Source organism: Corapipo altera, unplaced genomic scaffold (assembly GCF_003945725.1).
Source record: "Corapipo altera isolate COAL_440 unplaced genomic scaffold, ASM394572v1 308, whole genome shotgun sequence".
NCBI lineage: Eukaryota > Metazoa > Chordata > Aves > Passeriformes > Pipridae > Corapipo > Corapipo altera.
This window is the reverse complement of record NW_020884925.1, coordinates 1,374,511-1,390,760: the sequence shown is the minus strand read 5'-3', so window position 1 is coordinate 1,390,760 and position 16,250 is coordinate 1,374,511. Positions and strand designations below refer to the sequence as shown.

General features: G+C 50.3%; 1 protein-coding gene across 2 annotated transcripts in view; it reads left to right on the top strand.

The window, feature by feature from the left end:
* The window catches only part of HCN4 (hyperpolarization activated cyclic nucleotide gated potassium channel 4), a 106,628-nt gene that overhangs the window by 26,725 nt on the left and 63,653 nt on the right, over positions 1-16,250 (top strand). For both annotated transcript variants that reach the window (XR_003530049.1, XM_027657530.1), the window contains exon 2: positions 2,644-3,067. Coding sequence is in view for 1 of the 2 variants with exons in the window: in XM_027657530.1 (XP_027513331.1) it covers positions 2,644-3,067 (424 nt within the window). In the remaining variant the exon portion in view is untranslated. The remainder of the gene's footprint in view (positions 1-2,643; positions 3,068-16,250) is intronic.

Genomic DNA, 16,250 nt, shown 5'->3' with positions numbered 1-16,250 from the left:
TTATATTGTAAAGGCGGGTTCTGGAATTGGTGTGCAGACCAGATTCCTGGTGGTTTCCAGCTTTTTCTGCCTCCTTGGTTACATCCTCCTTGACACCTTGGATACCCTTCTGTTAGCAGGGATGCCCTGGGTACAAAATTTACCTTCTGTAGTTTGTAAGTGGTGGCTCTGGAGCTCAGAACTGAGGGGAGCCTGTGGCAGTAATCTCGGGTCACTGGTACCCCCTTGAGGAGAGCTGGGGTGTAAGAAACACATGGCCATGAATTTCAGCACTTCACCTCTCTTGCCCACATTGCAGACCATGATTCTCCATGGCCAGGTCAGCAGTACCAGCAGACTGGGAGAGAAGAGCCTGTGGGAAGGGAGTTTGAGGAGCTTAGAACGGGAAGGGTGAGAAATGCTGGAAATCAGGATGCAGGACAGCTGACTGAGAGAAGCCAGGGCAGCAGGATGTGCCCCAGTCAGGCAGAAAGCATTTCACTGGGCTTCTGTGTGTGTGGAAGATGTCTTCCTTTAATTGGGAGCCATCCTGCCACTGCTGTCAGTGTCCCCAGCTGTCACTAAGTATGGAAATCATCACCCAGCATAAAAGGAAGAGGCACAAAATCCAAAGATCTCTGAAGAAAGCCACTTTCTGCAAGCCTGGCCATGCCTGGTTCATGCCATTAATTTGAAACTTGGGAAAACTCATTTTCTTTGTGCATATCTCCTCCTGTATCCCCGAGGGCAAATTAAAGATGGCTGGGAGGTTATTTATTTTCGGTAATAATGCACACACTGCTTCCAGACTTCCTGCCATTGTGCGATTATCGAGATTAATTGCCCGGGAAAGCTGCAGCATCATCTCAGGCCCTTAATAAGGAAGATCACAACATGCATTTATATTAATGCACATTGCTGTGTGACACGGCCTTGCTCTTAGAGCCACACGGACAAATCTCAGTGCCGGGTGCTACCAGCACCACTGTACCTCCAGACTAAGGGAAGGGTTGCATGTTCCCTTCCCTGCAGGGCCATGGCACCTTGAGAGCAAGGAAGAGAGAGTTGATGACATTTTTAGAAACCTCGTTAGTGAATAACTTTGCTTATTCTGAAATCAGTTCCCATCAGCCTCTGCTGAGTGATTCTGAGAATTGCTGGTGTGCTGCTGGTGACCCTGTCTGTACAGGTGCAATAGCTGGAATCTTAAGTATGCTTTTAGGTGCTTTAAAGTGTTGTGTTCTTACCAGGAAGAGAGACTCTGTACAGAGAAGGCTTTTAAAGCATATTCTGCCCTTTTAGTTTTCCTGCTGAGAGTTTAACAAACCAGTGTTGTTGCCTTGCTATGGAGATCCTGTTGTGCAGCAGCTCAGTCTGGTCCGAGGCTCAGGTTTTAAATGAACAACCATTAACAAAGGTAGAGCTTGAGGAGCTTTAAAGCAGATCCAGTTCTCCTAAAACATTTCAGTGACTTGGACTGTAATGTGTCAGGCAGAAGAGCAGCATGTGCGTGTCCTTCAGCAAACTCAACACTTTCCTCTGTTAAATCGCTGTAAATCCAGAGTCACTCCAGTGCCATCACTGCTGTTAATTGTTCATTTGCTGTGACAAGTTAGTTGTGGTATCTCACAATATTACAGTGGCTGCCCCATAGAATACAAAGTGGAGCTGATGAAATCTTGGCAGTGGGAGTCCACCATACATTGGCATCTCTACATGTGAAACATTTGGAGGGGACTGGAGCACCACTGTGTTGGGCAGTGAGGCTCCTCAACAAACTGACACCCAGGAAAGGTTTTAGTCCTCACTCTGGGTGAGCTGTGACCACATTATCTGATTGTGTATCTTTTACACCAATACCCATGGAAAAATCTTTAAAAAAATCCCAAACAAATAAATTAGGGATTATACTCAGACTGTGTGTACCTTCAAAACAAAAAGGGATGTTATTGTAAGGTCCACTGGATAATATTGACTTGCCACTGAGGTGAAGATAAGCTTCTTGGAGACTGTGCTTCATGGAACAGCAGTTAAATGTTGTTGTTACTTTCCTTAGAAATGAAATAGATATTTCCAGGCACGTGACTCCGAGCTTTATTGATTACTTCTGTACAACACAGGAGTCTATAGAGTGTGGACTAAGTCCTGAAGTCCAGGCTCCATGTAAGCTTGGCTCAGCAGGAAATCTGAACTGAGCCCTGTAGATGACAGCCCGGTCTCCAGTTCCATCCTGATCCCAATGCTATCAGTGCTGGCTGCTTCTAAAGAAGGATCAGCTTGATGATTTTGACCCCAAATGGCTTTACTGACATACAGACTGAGGCCTTCCAAATTCTCTCCTTACCCAACAGTTGCTGTAATAAGTGCAGGTTTGTCAGTCTCTTCTGGGGCAGCTCCCAAGTCCCAGTGAAAGTTTCCAAGTGGGCATGGCCAGCCGTGCACTCAGTTCCCTCAATCCTTTCTGAACCCTCAAAGCCAGAGGATGAGTGTTCCTGTGATATTAATTACTTAATTAGCAGCTTGTGCCCTCTGTGCAGCAGGCAGAGCAGCAGCAAGGGGAGTGACTGACAGCAGAGATGTATTAGTTCATTAGTTCGGTTGACCCGGGCTTCCCTGATCTCCCGCTCTATGGCTGATCTCACATGTCTCTGTCTTGCTGTCCAGGTTTTATTGGGATTTGACCATGCTGCTCCTGATGGTAGGGAACCTGATCATCATCCCTGTGGGCATCACTTTCTTCAAGGATGAAAACACTACCCCATGGATTGTCTTCAATGTGGTTTCGGACACGTTCTTCCTCATCGACCTTGTCCTCAACTTCCGAACAGGCATCGTGGTGGAGGACAACACCGAGATCATCCTGGACCCACAGAGGATCAAGATGAAGTACCTCAAGAGCTGGTTTGTGGTGGATTTTATCTCCTCCATCCCTGTGGACTATATCTTCCTGATCGTGGAGACCCGCATTGACTCGGAGGTGTACAAGACGGCCCGGGCCCTGCGCATCGTGCGCTTCACCAAGATCCTGAGCCTGCTCCGGCTGCTGAGGCTCTCCCGGCTCATCCGCTACATCCACCAGTGGGAGGAGGTGAGCACAGCCTCTAGGGCACTTCTAAATCTTCCCTTGCAAAAGGGCTTGCTTTGAATGCCCACTCCCCTCCTTTATGCCAGTGCCATTGCTAAACAGTTGTGGCTGGGGCCTAATGCTTTGTTTTTAGCAGGTTCCCAAGAGGGCCTTCTGCATCTTGTTACTTAGGCACTTGAGACTGTGCTGTCGGCTGGAGGATCATCACTGAGATGATGTGTGGAGATGTTGCGTGGGCTGGGAGGAGAGCAGGACCCCTTGCAGGAAGTGTGTAGTGATAGAGCTGCCTGTGAGCAGAGCAGTTACCCAGACAGCGAGGGCTTGCCCTCCCAGAGCCCCAAAAGGGCCAGAAACAGCTCAGAGGAAAGGTCTAGAGACAGCTGATTTGCAGGACCTGTGGCATCTGTTTACCATCTGCTTCTTCTATGTGCTTATCTCTTGAATAAAGAGAGAAGCATGGTGATGTATTATAACCTTGCTGTCTAAATTCTGTGACACTCTCTTAAGGGGAAGAGGAAGAAAGAACAATCTGCAGACAAATAGAGTCTGTTTAAAGACATAAAGGTCTGGTGCAAGCCAGATCCCTACTACCACCCCTGGACCCTGTGTTGTTCCCAGGGGAGTTCCAGGATGCAGGGTGAGTTGTCAGGCGTAATGTGAGTGAAGGTGCAACCTTTCAAGTACCTTGAAAATTAGTTATTTTTTCCTGTCTCCGTGCTCTCCAAAGCAGAGAGAAAGCTCCCTGCGTCTTTCTCCACACCTCAGGAGCATATTTTCCGGACAAGGAAAGCTGGTCAAGGCAATTTCATCTTCCTCCCCATACTTTCTCTTCTGCTTTGGAGCAGAGCCTGATGCAGAGCATGATCTAATGCGGAGCGTGCTCCTGGGAACGTGAAGGGAAAGCAGCCATGCAAGTCATGGCTGGATTGCACCGAGCTGTCAGAACGTTAATTTATGGCAGAGCTGAACCGACCCCTCCTCCAGCGTGGCAGACTCAGGGAGAGCACTGGAGCATACTCTACAAATCTCAGGCTTCACCTTTGTGGTGTTGTAGTTTGTGAGTGCCTCACTCAGAGCAGAGCGTAACGCCTTGCTGAGGTCTGGGGTGACATTGCGCAAGGTGCTGCGAGGGTGCTGAGGGAGAGACAGCCACCAGAATTCCCTACGAGGTTCATTTGCTTTGTAGCACAGGCAGGAAGTGCACAGAGAGGTGGAGATGAATAAAGCAGGAGTGTCCTTCCCGGTGTGACTCAAGAGGCTGGAGGCTGAGAGAGCAGTGGAATAGCTGCAGGTCTGTTATCCTGTCCCATGGCTGCATTGCTTTATCCTCCACTCCGAGAGCACTCAGGAAAGGCAAGTTGGTGGCTTAGGCTGTTGTTAAAGTAGTTCCTTCACAGTGATTTACAGGTACCCACAGCAGTGCAGAGCTCCCTGCTTGCTTGTCTCTGCTCCTTGACTTCCTTTCCACGAGGTGGTTGAAGAAGATTTAAGTATATTTGCTTTTGATTGTACTGAATTTGTTTTAAGAAATTATGAAATGAAAGCAAATCAGTGCTTTTCCCTCTCTTGCTCCTCATAGTTTGACTGAGCAGCCATTTCTAGTTTCATTCTCAAACCCAATTTGTGGGATGTTGCTCCCTCCTGCTGCTGTCGTGGGTGCTGGGGCAGCACAGCCGGGTGCTCTCCAGACCCCCCCGAGGAACAGGCTCCCTGGAGCGATGCAGTGCTGCCTGTGGAAGGGCCAGATGGTGCTGGGTTGCAGTTTGGGACTGCAATGCAGACTCTGTTATGCACTGCAGAGCCTGCCAGACCAAACACGATAGTCTTTTTGTCAAACAGGGCTCAACCCAAGCAGCAGTTTCCTGGAGAGAGTTTAATGCTGGGAGGTTTCCCACCCTCTCACATGGGGGAGGGAAGCGGAGGAAGGGGTGATCCCTCGCCATTGGTGCAGTGCCTGCTACAAAGCAAAGGGGAGACAGGGAAGAGAAGTGCTGCTTCATCTTTGCGTGGGAGTTGTGCTCCCTGGAACCACACTGACAGTCCTTTCTTCCTCTCACTCTGAAGTGCCTACAGATGATCTGTGTCTGAAAGTCCACATTAATCTTTCCTCACTGCACCGATCAGTGGTGATCTGGAAGTGTTCATTCCTGTAGGATGGAGCAGTGTCAGACTAGACCTACTCAGGGTGTATATGAGAGGCAGGTTGCTGTGCAGAGTTAAAGAAGCAGAAGGACTCTTGGGAGAGGGGGTGACTGAAGGCCTGTTCTCCTGTGGTCCCCCCACTGTCCCACTCTGTGTCTCATCATCTAGGTAGTATCCTTCTCTCTTAGGCTCTTTGCATATGACCAGATGAGCTAAAAAGGAGATGTGAGTAGGGCACATTGGTCCTCTGGAGGGGAGGGTGTGTGTGGACCAGAGGAGTGTGTGTAGGGCAGTGAGGCAGAGTTACCACAGATGGGTGGACCAGTCACTGAGGGAGGGCGGGGTGTTGTGTCTGGGCAGAGCCTGCGCATCCCACTCCCCTGCAAATCCCACTCCCCTGCACATCCCACTCCCCTGCACATCCCACTCCCCTGCAAATCCCACTCCCCTGCACATCCCACTCCCCTGCTGGGGCAGTGCCTTCTGACGGAGGGATTGCTGCTGCCTCGCTCATAACTAGTGCTGGGACCGAGTCCTGTGTGAGGAGCAGAGGAGGACTCGGCACACACGGAGCGTTCTCTCCTTACTCAGCCTCCCAGAACATTACAGCTGTGCATTAGTGGGACTGGGAGTGAGTACAGGGATAAGTGGTCACTTCCTGAGTTCTCAGTGAGCCTCTCCGTGCCTTTCCCTGCAATTGTCCATGCTCTGCATGAATTTATCACTCCCCCTGCAGTGAGGGGAGAGCTGCCTCGGCGAGGGCTGCAGTGCTGTAAAGCAGCCAGGCTCTCATCAGTTCCAGATCAATGCCAGGCAGGAGTCCGTGGCATCCAGAGCCAGGGGTTTGAAGTGCCTGCTCCGTTGTGGCTCAGAGCAGACTGCTCTGACATCCACCCCCAGATCTCAGAGAAGTGCTGTGGGGACTTTAGCTGGGCAAACAACCTGAAGAGAAAAGGAAACTAAAAAGGAAGAAAAACAACCTAATGCACTCGTGTTCACTGGAGTACGAAAATAAGCTTAATTCCAAATGTAGCAGTTTCATTTGCATTATGCATTTTGCATGAGTGGCCCCACGAATGAATTTACCAGTAGGGCAGAATATAAATAGAGTCTTTTTGAAGTGTCTGCCGTGTCTCCCCTGCAGTAGGAAGCTTGATTGCTGTGTAGGCAGGTGTACACGGACTGGCTGGAGCCTCGCTTGCCTCAATACCAGATCACAAACTCCAGTGCCTGGGAGCTCCCAAGGCCAGCAGCAGAGGTGCAGGAGGGCTGGCACAGTGGGATTGTGAAGCTGTCCTGCCAGGGCAGACCAAACAGGGCTGCTCCAGCCGTGGCTGTGTCCCTGCCCAGGGCAGCTCTCGTCACCTCGGCCTTGGAACTGCTCCAGCACTTCTTGGGGTGCCCAGGTTGGTCCGTGGCTCTTGGCCCTGTGGATATGGAGGCACATTGTCCCAGGGTCAGGGAGTTCCACTGCTGGGCTGAGAAACCGTTCGGAGGAGGCAGACTCCAAACATGAACATCCTACAAACCTTACCCCAAGGTCACCTGGCAGAAAGAAAGGAGGCACAGAGACCATGTAACCCATGGGCTGGATCAAAACAAACCATCCTGGGCAGACTGGCAGTGTTAGACAAAAAAAACCTCTGTAGGTTTTCATAAGCAAAAGGGATTGTATATTATTTTTTCCCTAAGAGCAGTTTGCTGAGCTTTCCCTGTTTTATGCACAGCATCTACCCCCGTGTTTGGTGCCAGGATGCAGCAACCTATATTTAAGATCAGACTATTTTGACTTATGAACAAGGAACATTTATTGGAACAACAGTAAAATCCTGCTCTTGTAAATTGGTTTCCAAATAGCACATAGGCTAAGATAACCAAAATATTTTGATTTCAGACTCTGTGGGAGCAATTATGATGAGGAGGAAAGGAACTATCTGTTTTTGATATATATCACAATGATAAGATTATCATAAATGAGGATTTTTTCAGATTGTAGCTTTTGGGTTTTACAGCTGAAACCTGAAGAAAAGCACAATTTGATGATTTTCAAATTATTATGTCATTGAAAATTTGCAAACTTGCCTGAGTGTCGTTGTTTTATTCCCCAGGGTTTTCATATTACAGAGAAGCTTTACTTTAGCTTTAGAAGCTTTAGAATGGAGGAAATGCATCTTCTCAGGTGCCAGTAACAACTTCCCAGTAAAAACTCAGCACAGATTGCATCATCTGAAAGATGATGTCACTTTTAAGAAGACTCAGATATTCAGAAAATTGATTCAAAGGCTGGAGGGCTGTGTGGAAGGACTAGGAGGGAGCTTCCGTAGGCCAGGAGGACATGGCTCCCAACTGATTTTCATTTTGATTTGCTGATTCCCTTTGTTTCTTCTGACCTATTTGTAGCCTTTCTTAAATTAAATTAAATGAACATGGCTAGTGGCCTGGGGGATGTGATGTTAGGCCAAATCCATAAGTGGTTCCTGGGAGGGGAGGAGCCAGGCAGAATGATTGTTCCCGAGCGGCACAGCAGGGTCCCGTTCCACAGGCACTTCAAAATAGCTGAACAGATTTTTTATCGATATGATTTGCAATTCTGTCGTGTTAAATAGCAAGGCAGACCCAGGAGAGTAACTCATTAAAACCTCTGACCACCCTTGAGGAAAATCAGACTCCACAAACACTGGTAATGTGGCCGGGAGGGGCGAATGGGCTGGGGTTTGTCCTAAATTTGCATTACCTCATTTCTGAAGGCAGCTTTATCAGGCATTGGTCTTAATGTCCTTACAGGAGCTTATTAGAACCATAATGCCAGTTACAATAATAAGTTTTCATTCTCACTGCACAAAGTGACCCAAAATTTGAAGCATCTTTTCCTCTCAGAATCCTGCACTGAAATCAATGGCAAAACCCCTCTTGTTGACATTTTAGTAGAAGGATATTCAAGATTTTTTACCACAGCCTTTTACATCGAGCCGTTTTCACTTCAGCACAACATCCTTGTGGAGGGAGAGCAGACAACAGGAGTAGACAGATGTTCTCCATTCCTGTACATGACATTTTCCCTCTCCTGCCCGTGGGCATCCAGGGATGCATCCCTTGCCCTGTGCCACGTTACCTGTCGGGAGAAAGAACAGTTTGTTTGGGGAAGTTGGTCTTTAGCAGGAAGTTCTACTGCTCTAATGCAAATTCAGCTTCCCACCCGGGCCCTGGGAATACAGTTTCAAAGAGAATATCATCAAAAATGGGTTCTAATGAATTATAAGGAGCCAGGCAAATATTTGAATAGCTGTGCAGCCACAGAGTTTGCCATAAAAAGGAAAAAGCCTTTTATTTTTTTTACAGTCACCTTCTGGCAGTGCTTAATGTGTCTTCTGTCAACAGCAGGGTATGATCAGGGAATACATGGCTTGGGGGCTTGGGATTAGGGCACAGAGCCATTTGTCTCTAGGTCAGTAGTTCAGATCCAGCTTGTAGCAAGTGAAAGTCATTTGCTGTCTCAGGAATATGTTTTTTCTGATCTGTTCTTACCAGACAGGTGCCTGTTTGACAAAATCAGCTGGGACTGGCCCTGGAGAGCCTCAGGGTCCCTGTGGCAGGAGCAAGGTGGTTAAATTTCCCCCTATCTGAAGTGAAGTCCCCCCTGACCAGGGTGTGAGGAACATTAATAAAAGGGTCCTGCCTGTGCCCAGGTTCTGCTTCTCAGGGTCACAGGGTCCCTCAGTCTGTGCCTTCATGCTGGGATGGAATTGTGAAGGGTTTCTAAAGAGCCAGGCTGGTCTCCTAATGATCTCTAATCACTGTGAGAGCTGGTTGCTGCTCCAGTGTTTCATTTTCCTCTTCCCTCAGCCTCCTCCCGGCCTCCTCCGTACGTGTCCCTTCCCCGGACACAGTGTAGGTTTCCCTTTCTCTTGGGGAGCTCACGTCTCCGTGTTCCTCTGCCAGCACCAGCTGCCTGCAGCTCAATGCCCATGTCGTGCCAGCTGCCTCTCATTTTCCTTCAGGCCATTGTTTCTGGAGGGGGGATCTGGCAGGCTTTGTTATTGCTGTTGTGTTGCAATAACAAAGGGTCCTCAAAGGAGAAGTGCTGGAGTCTGGCAGGAGGATTCCTCCTGCCAGTGTCATTTTCCAAGATTTAATACCATGGAGCTTTATTGATGGGGTTTGCTCCAGCTGCAGTGCTGCAGGACCCTGGGTCCAGCCTGTAGTGTGACTGTCACATGGGGACTGGGGAAGTGTGACCTACAGCAGAGTCACAGGATGGGTCAGGCTGGAAGGGACCACAGATCTGGTCCAATCCTCCTGCTCAGGCGGAGTTATTGCAGAGCACACAGCACAGGATTGAGTCCAGACAGGTCTGGAATATCTCCAGTAGGGAGACTCCACACCCTCTCTGGACAGTCTGTTCAGTGCTCAGTCACTGCACAGTGAAGAAGCTCTTCCTCATGTTCAGGTGGAATTTCCTGGGCACCAGTTCCTGCCCCTTCCTTTTGTCCCATTGCTCGGCCCCCCTGAGCAGATCCTGGTCCATGCTCTGACCCCTCCCTGCAGGCACTGAGAGACATGGATGACCCCTTGTGGTGTCTCCTCTGGAGGCTGAACAGCCCCAGCTCCCTCAGCCTTTCCTTGTGAGGGAGATGCTCCAGTCCCTTCATCATCCTGGCCTCCACTGGCCCCACTCCAGGAGCTCCGTGTCCCTCCCGTCCCGAGGAGCCCAGAGCTGGAAACAGCACTGCAGATGTGCCTCCCCAGGGCAGCAGAGGGGCAGCAGGTATGGTAGCAGGAAGAGGGATCTTGTCAACCCTGTTTTCTGATGGCAAAATGTAAGGAAACTTCTGGGAGCCTTCTAAATCACATCAAAATCCTGGGAGCTCAGGAACCAGCAGTGGCAGTGCCCAGTTCCCTTGAATGCATAGGAACAGATTTACACCTCCTTAGGACTGTGCTTCATAGAAGGAGCACTGTGATTTCCAGCCTGGAAGGGGCACCCTCTGGAGCTGGCACTGAGCACCTCAGGCTGTGTGTGAGCTCAAACCAGCCCACACAGCCTTGTCCAGCATATCACAGGGTGTATGTGAGACACATGCAGATAGTGCTGATGCAGCTTTTGAACCATCCAGAGGGAGATCCTGTTACCATTTGGGTTGCTGATGCACTGCCAGATGTGGGTTTGTCCCTCAGCAGTGCGGGAGTCGTGCTCTGCCAGACTCACCCCACACTGTAAGGCCAGTTTGTCTGAGGCACATTAGCCTTGGCAAGTGGTTGCACATTAATCGCTCCTCTCGTTGAAGCTTCTTCCAGGAAGGCACTATTGATTGCATTCATATCAAGTGGAAAACTTTAATGAGACAGCTGAAGAGAACAGCATTTCCTCACCTCACTTCTTGTATTCAGCAAGACTGGGCTGGAAAGGAACGTGCCAAATGTGTAAGTTGTGTGAATGAGGCAGAAGCTTGGCTCAAATAGGACCATGTTAAAAAATCATCTTGGTTGGTGGAGGAGGAAGAAAAGGGGATTCTGGAGCATTGTAGCATGGAGTTGCTTTTTGCCAAGAGAGATTGAAGTCAGTTCTTTCATCTCCCCACAGAGCATCCTCACGTGCTCGGAGCCAGTGACTGGGCGGGGGAAGTGCCACATGGGGACCCAAATAGTTCCTCCTGCTGGGGTTGGAGTGAGAGCAAATCTCTGTCAGCAGGGAGACAAAAATACGCCACTCACTGGTGTCATTAAGGGGCTGGAGTCTGGAAAAGGATCTGTATCTGGCCAGCTGTTTAGATATGGAGCTGCTGGGCACTCTGAGGCTCACTGACACCACGGGGGTGGGACTGACCCAGTCCATTTTATTCTCGTGAGTGGATAGAGCTGGAGGGAGGGAGCATCCAATGGTCAATACCCCTCACACCTCACTGTCTGCAGACACAACCCCCCTGGCAGGGGCTGTGCTGGGGAGCTCCAGCAGAGCAGAGCCCGGGCCCCTCTCCAGCCCCGGCTGGCTGGGATGGAGGGCAGCACTCAGACCCCGCGCTCCAGCACCACCAGATGATGCTGCGGGCTGAGGAAGGGATGTGTTGCCATGAACGAGGCAGCCAAAGGCAAGCTCCTGGCTTTCCAAGTGCTGTGTGCTCGGGAAGGGCACAGGGCAGTGTCAGCCCCGCAGAAAGTTCAGGGGCTGCACGAGGCTCGGCTGGCTGGGGAAGGAAGGAGTGCTCTTCCACAAGGCAGCAAAGCCTGAGGCCAAGATTTGGCTCTGAGCAATTCTTGCTTCCACTCCAGAGAAGAAGTTGCCAGCCACAGGGCCAGTCTCTGCAACACACGGTGTGTTGGAAAACGTTTGGTTTTCACCTTCTTTCCTTCTTGCCAGAAAAATGCTAATGGATGTAAAACAGCCTCACTCTCCCCACTAGTTTGAGGTGAAAGGAAGAAAAAGTCTTTCTCGGGAAGGACAGGCTTCACTCCTGAGCCAGGCACAGAGAGGTGTGTGAAGGTTTAATGGGCAGGAGCCGTATTGATGAAGTTATTTTCTGAGCACTGCTGTGAAAAGAGCTGTTTTGAAGACAGTTTCAGGACATGCAATTATCCAGTTTGCCAGCTTAATGCATTCAACTTAACCTCATTTTTATGAAGCAGAAATCAATGTGGTAACTTTTTCAGAGCTGAGATGACATTTTATTCTTGCTTCTCTCATAAGGATGCATATTTTTAAGCTTCCTTTTCTACTTTAACTCCCCCCTCTCCCAGTTTTGATTAAGCAGGAATACCCCAAGGGCAAGGGAAAAGAGTGAGGCAATTTCCACATTCCCAGAGTCACATTAGAATGGAAGATAATTCTGAAATCTCTTTCCAATGCATGGCAAAATTTTCCATCTTGGAAAAGGACTTGGAAGTGCATCTAGAACTTCAGTACAAGAACCTTTTTATTCATTTCATTCAAGCACTACTTTACCAGGGAAGGATTCTAAAGGTGCTGATCTGCACCCCAGTTTTTCATTCCAAGGAATGTGTGGCCCCTGTTTTCTGCTATTCCAGCGTCTGTCACCTTCTCTACTCCAACATGGTTAGGGATATTTTGGGAACTATTCCTGCCTTGTGTCTTCTCCCCTTCCTAAGCCAGAAGTCCTACAGAACAGCAGCTGCCAGAGCTGTGAGCTGGATAATGCCTGTCCAGAAGTTCCCCAACAAGACTGTGCCATAAAATTTAAGAGAGTGAGGTAATGGCCCTTCTTTTCCTTAACATGCCTCCCTTCCTACCCCAGCACTTCCTGACATGGGTTGCACCACACAGAGCATTTTAGTCTAGTGACACACTCAAAATTCTCACAGGCAAGGGCACATCTCCATGTACAGAGGGAAAGGGAGATGAAGGTTGTGGAGTTTGGTTAATTTAAACAGAAAACTTTTTTCCCTGAGAAAGTTGAGTGGCAGTGGTGGCCTTGTGTACCTTGGCAGAGCCCTGCAGCAGGCAGGTCCCTGCTGAACTGGCGATGGTATCTTTGCCTTTTGCTCATCCACTATTTATGAGGGAAGCCAGGAATTAGGAAGGGCCCGATCAGGGGGAACATTCTGCCTTTTGTGACAGCTGGGAAAAGAAAAGGAGAGATGTGATCTGATAACAGAAACCATCAGAATTCTTCTTCCAGCTTCCTTTGGGCTCGGGATGAGTCACATGCCAGTAGTCCCACAATGTTCCTTGCCATAAATGAAGGCAATAGTGTAGTCACCTCACAGCTCTCAAACAACTGCAGTTCATTCACACTCCTGAGGTGCCACCAGGCCTGGGATCTGCTCTGACACAAACCCTGAGCAATCCCACTGAGGTATGACACAAACATGCACTTCTCTGCAGAGTGCCCTTGGGCAGGTCCTGTCCCCAGGGCTGGGGGGACACTGCTCCTACTCTTCTCTGGAAGCAGAGTCCTGACCCAGTGTAGGACATATATATCTTGATCTTAGCTCACCCCAGTGTCTCCTTATTCTGTGATGTATCCAACATCCTCTCCCTTGACCTGTTGACTTGTGGTCACCAAGGTAGATGAGCATAGTGAGGATGGTGTATATGGTTATTCTCTGTCTGTGATTCCTGGGCCTTAGAAGACAAGAGAAACTTGAGGAGTGTGTTTCTCCGGTTGGGATCCAGCCAGGATGGACCATCCAGAAAGGATAATGGTCTGTGCAGTGTGTAAATGGATTTGGAACAGGAGGAGACTGGTCTGAGGGGAATTCTCGAGGTGAGGAGTGAGTCAGGTGTGGCCCAGGAGCTGAAGATGGGAGAAGTGACTTGGTGCAGCTCTCAAGGAGGAGAGAGCAGCAACACTGTGGGCAGCGAGCTCAGAGGGGAATTGTGCTGCCTCTCTGCCCAGTGCTGGAGTGAGCTCAGGGGGGAATTGTACTGCCCCTCTGCCCAGTGCTGGGTGTACCTGGAGCTGTACCCGGAGCAGGGAGCAGCTGGAGCCTGCACTCCCCTTGGATCACCTCAGGTCTGGTTCCATGCTCCCCTCCCATGGAGGGTGAACTCTGGGAGAACCTCTCCCTGTGCTGGCAGTGACAAGCAATCAAACAAGCAGCAGCAGTGCTGCCTTGTAAACACTGGGAAGAAACTGTGAGGATAATGTCCCTTAAAGTAGCTGACAGGCCTGCTTTTCCTCAAGTCCCTGGAGAGGGTGGAGAGCAGTTAAGACACAGCAGCTGTGTTTGTTTTTTCTTCATTTATATTTTTTTTTTCCACCCAGCAAAGTGCCGGGTGTTAATTCCTCTTGATTTGCTCAGTGCAGCCCAGTTTGGAGAGGCCATCCCTCGAATAGGGTTGATTAGACTCCTCTCCATTGTGCATCACCCAAACACCACTAATTCCACTCCTTCCCAACAGTGTGCCTGTTTTCTGGTGCTACAAAGAATTAAACTGAAACTGGTTAATGAGGCAAACTTGGTGCAGCCAAACCTTAGAGACTTCTGTCAGGGCTACTGCACAGCTGGAGGGGATGTTCTTCTGGTGGGTTTGAGTAAATGTGTTGTAATGCACTGATGAACTCTGGGTGTCATGTGAGCCCAGCACTTCTTCACTGCCCCTGTATGTCCCCATTTCACTCTCCCTGCCCTGTGCCACTCATGAGTCCTGGGAAGCTTGTGCCATGATCACCTCCCTCTCTATTCCCACGCTACTCTTTCATGCACAGGAGGGATAACAAGGGCTGTCATTTGTGTTCAGGTGGAGAGAGGAGAAAAATTTGTGATTCAGGTTGGCTGTGCCTTCTCCAGAGGACTCTTCCCCTCCCCACAGGGGTGAGCTTTGCCCCTCTGCACTCTGAGCTTCCTCCCTGTTCCCTGACAGCGTGCACAGACATCCCTGATAAATCACCTCAGGCTTGTGGGTATGAGGAAGGACAGATAAGAACTTTTCACTTTAGCTCTCTTCCCTCCAGACTTGAAAGACATGGTTGTATTTTGTCTTGAGCATTAGGCAGACTCCATCCATCTCTGGAATGGGAAAGAAATACAGGGGAGGGCCGGCCGAGCATTAGGAAAGCAGAGTGAAGAGGCTTTCACAGGAGACAGGAGAAAGGAGAGCTGGGGAGGGCCTGCTGCATCCCCCAGTCTGTCCTGGCATGGGACTGTCTGTTTGATCCTCGAGGGCTGGTGTCAGACAGATGTTAAATGTGTTGAGCAGCAATACCTTGTCACTTTTTTTGAGCTGTCCATCTGGCAGCAGCATTTCCAGCACACTGGGAAGGGGATTGATTACTTTGCCATGCTCAGCCAGGGTCTGACTGTGCTTTGGCCCACAGAGAACAAGTGGGCCAGAGTGGAGAGCTGTTCTTTGCTGTTGCCAGGGGGAAGAGATTGGCTTCTCCTGCATGGAAAGCAAAAGGAGAGCTCTCTTACCCAATATGAGGGAGAGGGTTCAGAGTGTAGCAGTGAGCAGATTGCAGCTCTGTCCTGCTTTGCTGCCTCAAACAGTGCACCCTGTGAGACATGTGGGAAGAGTGCAGCTGTGCTCCAGGGAACTCAGGGGATCCTTCCTGGAGCTTCTCTCATGTCCCACGGCAGTAACGTTGCTGGAGATGAGATACAGGCACAAGATACTGCTGTTTCTCATATATGGATTTTGTGCCCCTCTCCTTGCCCTCCTCAAGGTCATTTGAGCCACTGGCAGGGAAGGAGGAACACAGCCCACTTTAGGAAGTTTCCATCCTGGCTCACTGTGAGTGCTGGGAATGCAGACAAGGAGGTCTGGAGCCAGGCTGGAACATGTTCCTCTGGCCTTTCCCCTCTCCCTCCTCCCCCTTCCTGAGACACAGCACGCAGCAAGCTCCTCCAGGAGACGGTGCCTTTAAAGGGAACCTTATCGCAGAGCACTCTCCCCTTATCTGCAGCCCTCAGCCGTGGCCGTGCTCTCAGAGTGCTGACTGGGGACCTGCAGCTCCTGGCAGCAGCTTCCATCTGCTGCTGGAAACTGGAAGCTCTCTGGACCTTCCTCTCAGCCTGGCTGCAGCTGTGCACCCACCCCACCAGCCATGCAGGGCCACGGGAGAGGGATCCCTCGTCCTTGGAGAGCTTCACCGGCACTGCAAGCAGGTGCCTATGGATCTCTGCCCCTTGGGTATCAGTAGCACCACGGAGGAGGGATCGTATAGGCCAGAGCAGGTCATACCCCCACTGAACACCCTCGGCCTTGCAAGGTTTGCACAGCCCCATGGAGGCTCCTTCTGCTGCATCCTCCCTGCTCCCTGGATTCCAGCACACCGTGGGCTCTCAGAGCGGTGTGGCAAAGCTCCCGGGGCTGGGAGCGCTGGAGTGCTCTGCCATTTCCCTGCCTGATAAACGTGGGCCCAGCCGGAGCGACTGCCGGCTGCGGGATGTGCAGCTCATCCAGCCTGCCCTTCCCACCCCTGCAGGCTCTGCCGGCCGGGAAGCAGCCGCAGAGCTCAGCCATTGACCCTGATCTGCTAATGGGCGAGAGGGAGGGAGAAGAGCCGGTGCTCCAATCAGTCACTGGAGGGAAGCCGTGCCTGCTTTGATTAGCCAGCCATTTTTCTGGATACCACCCCAAAACTCC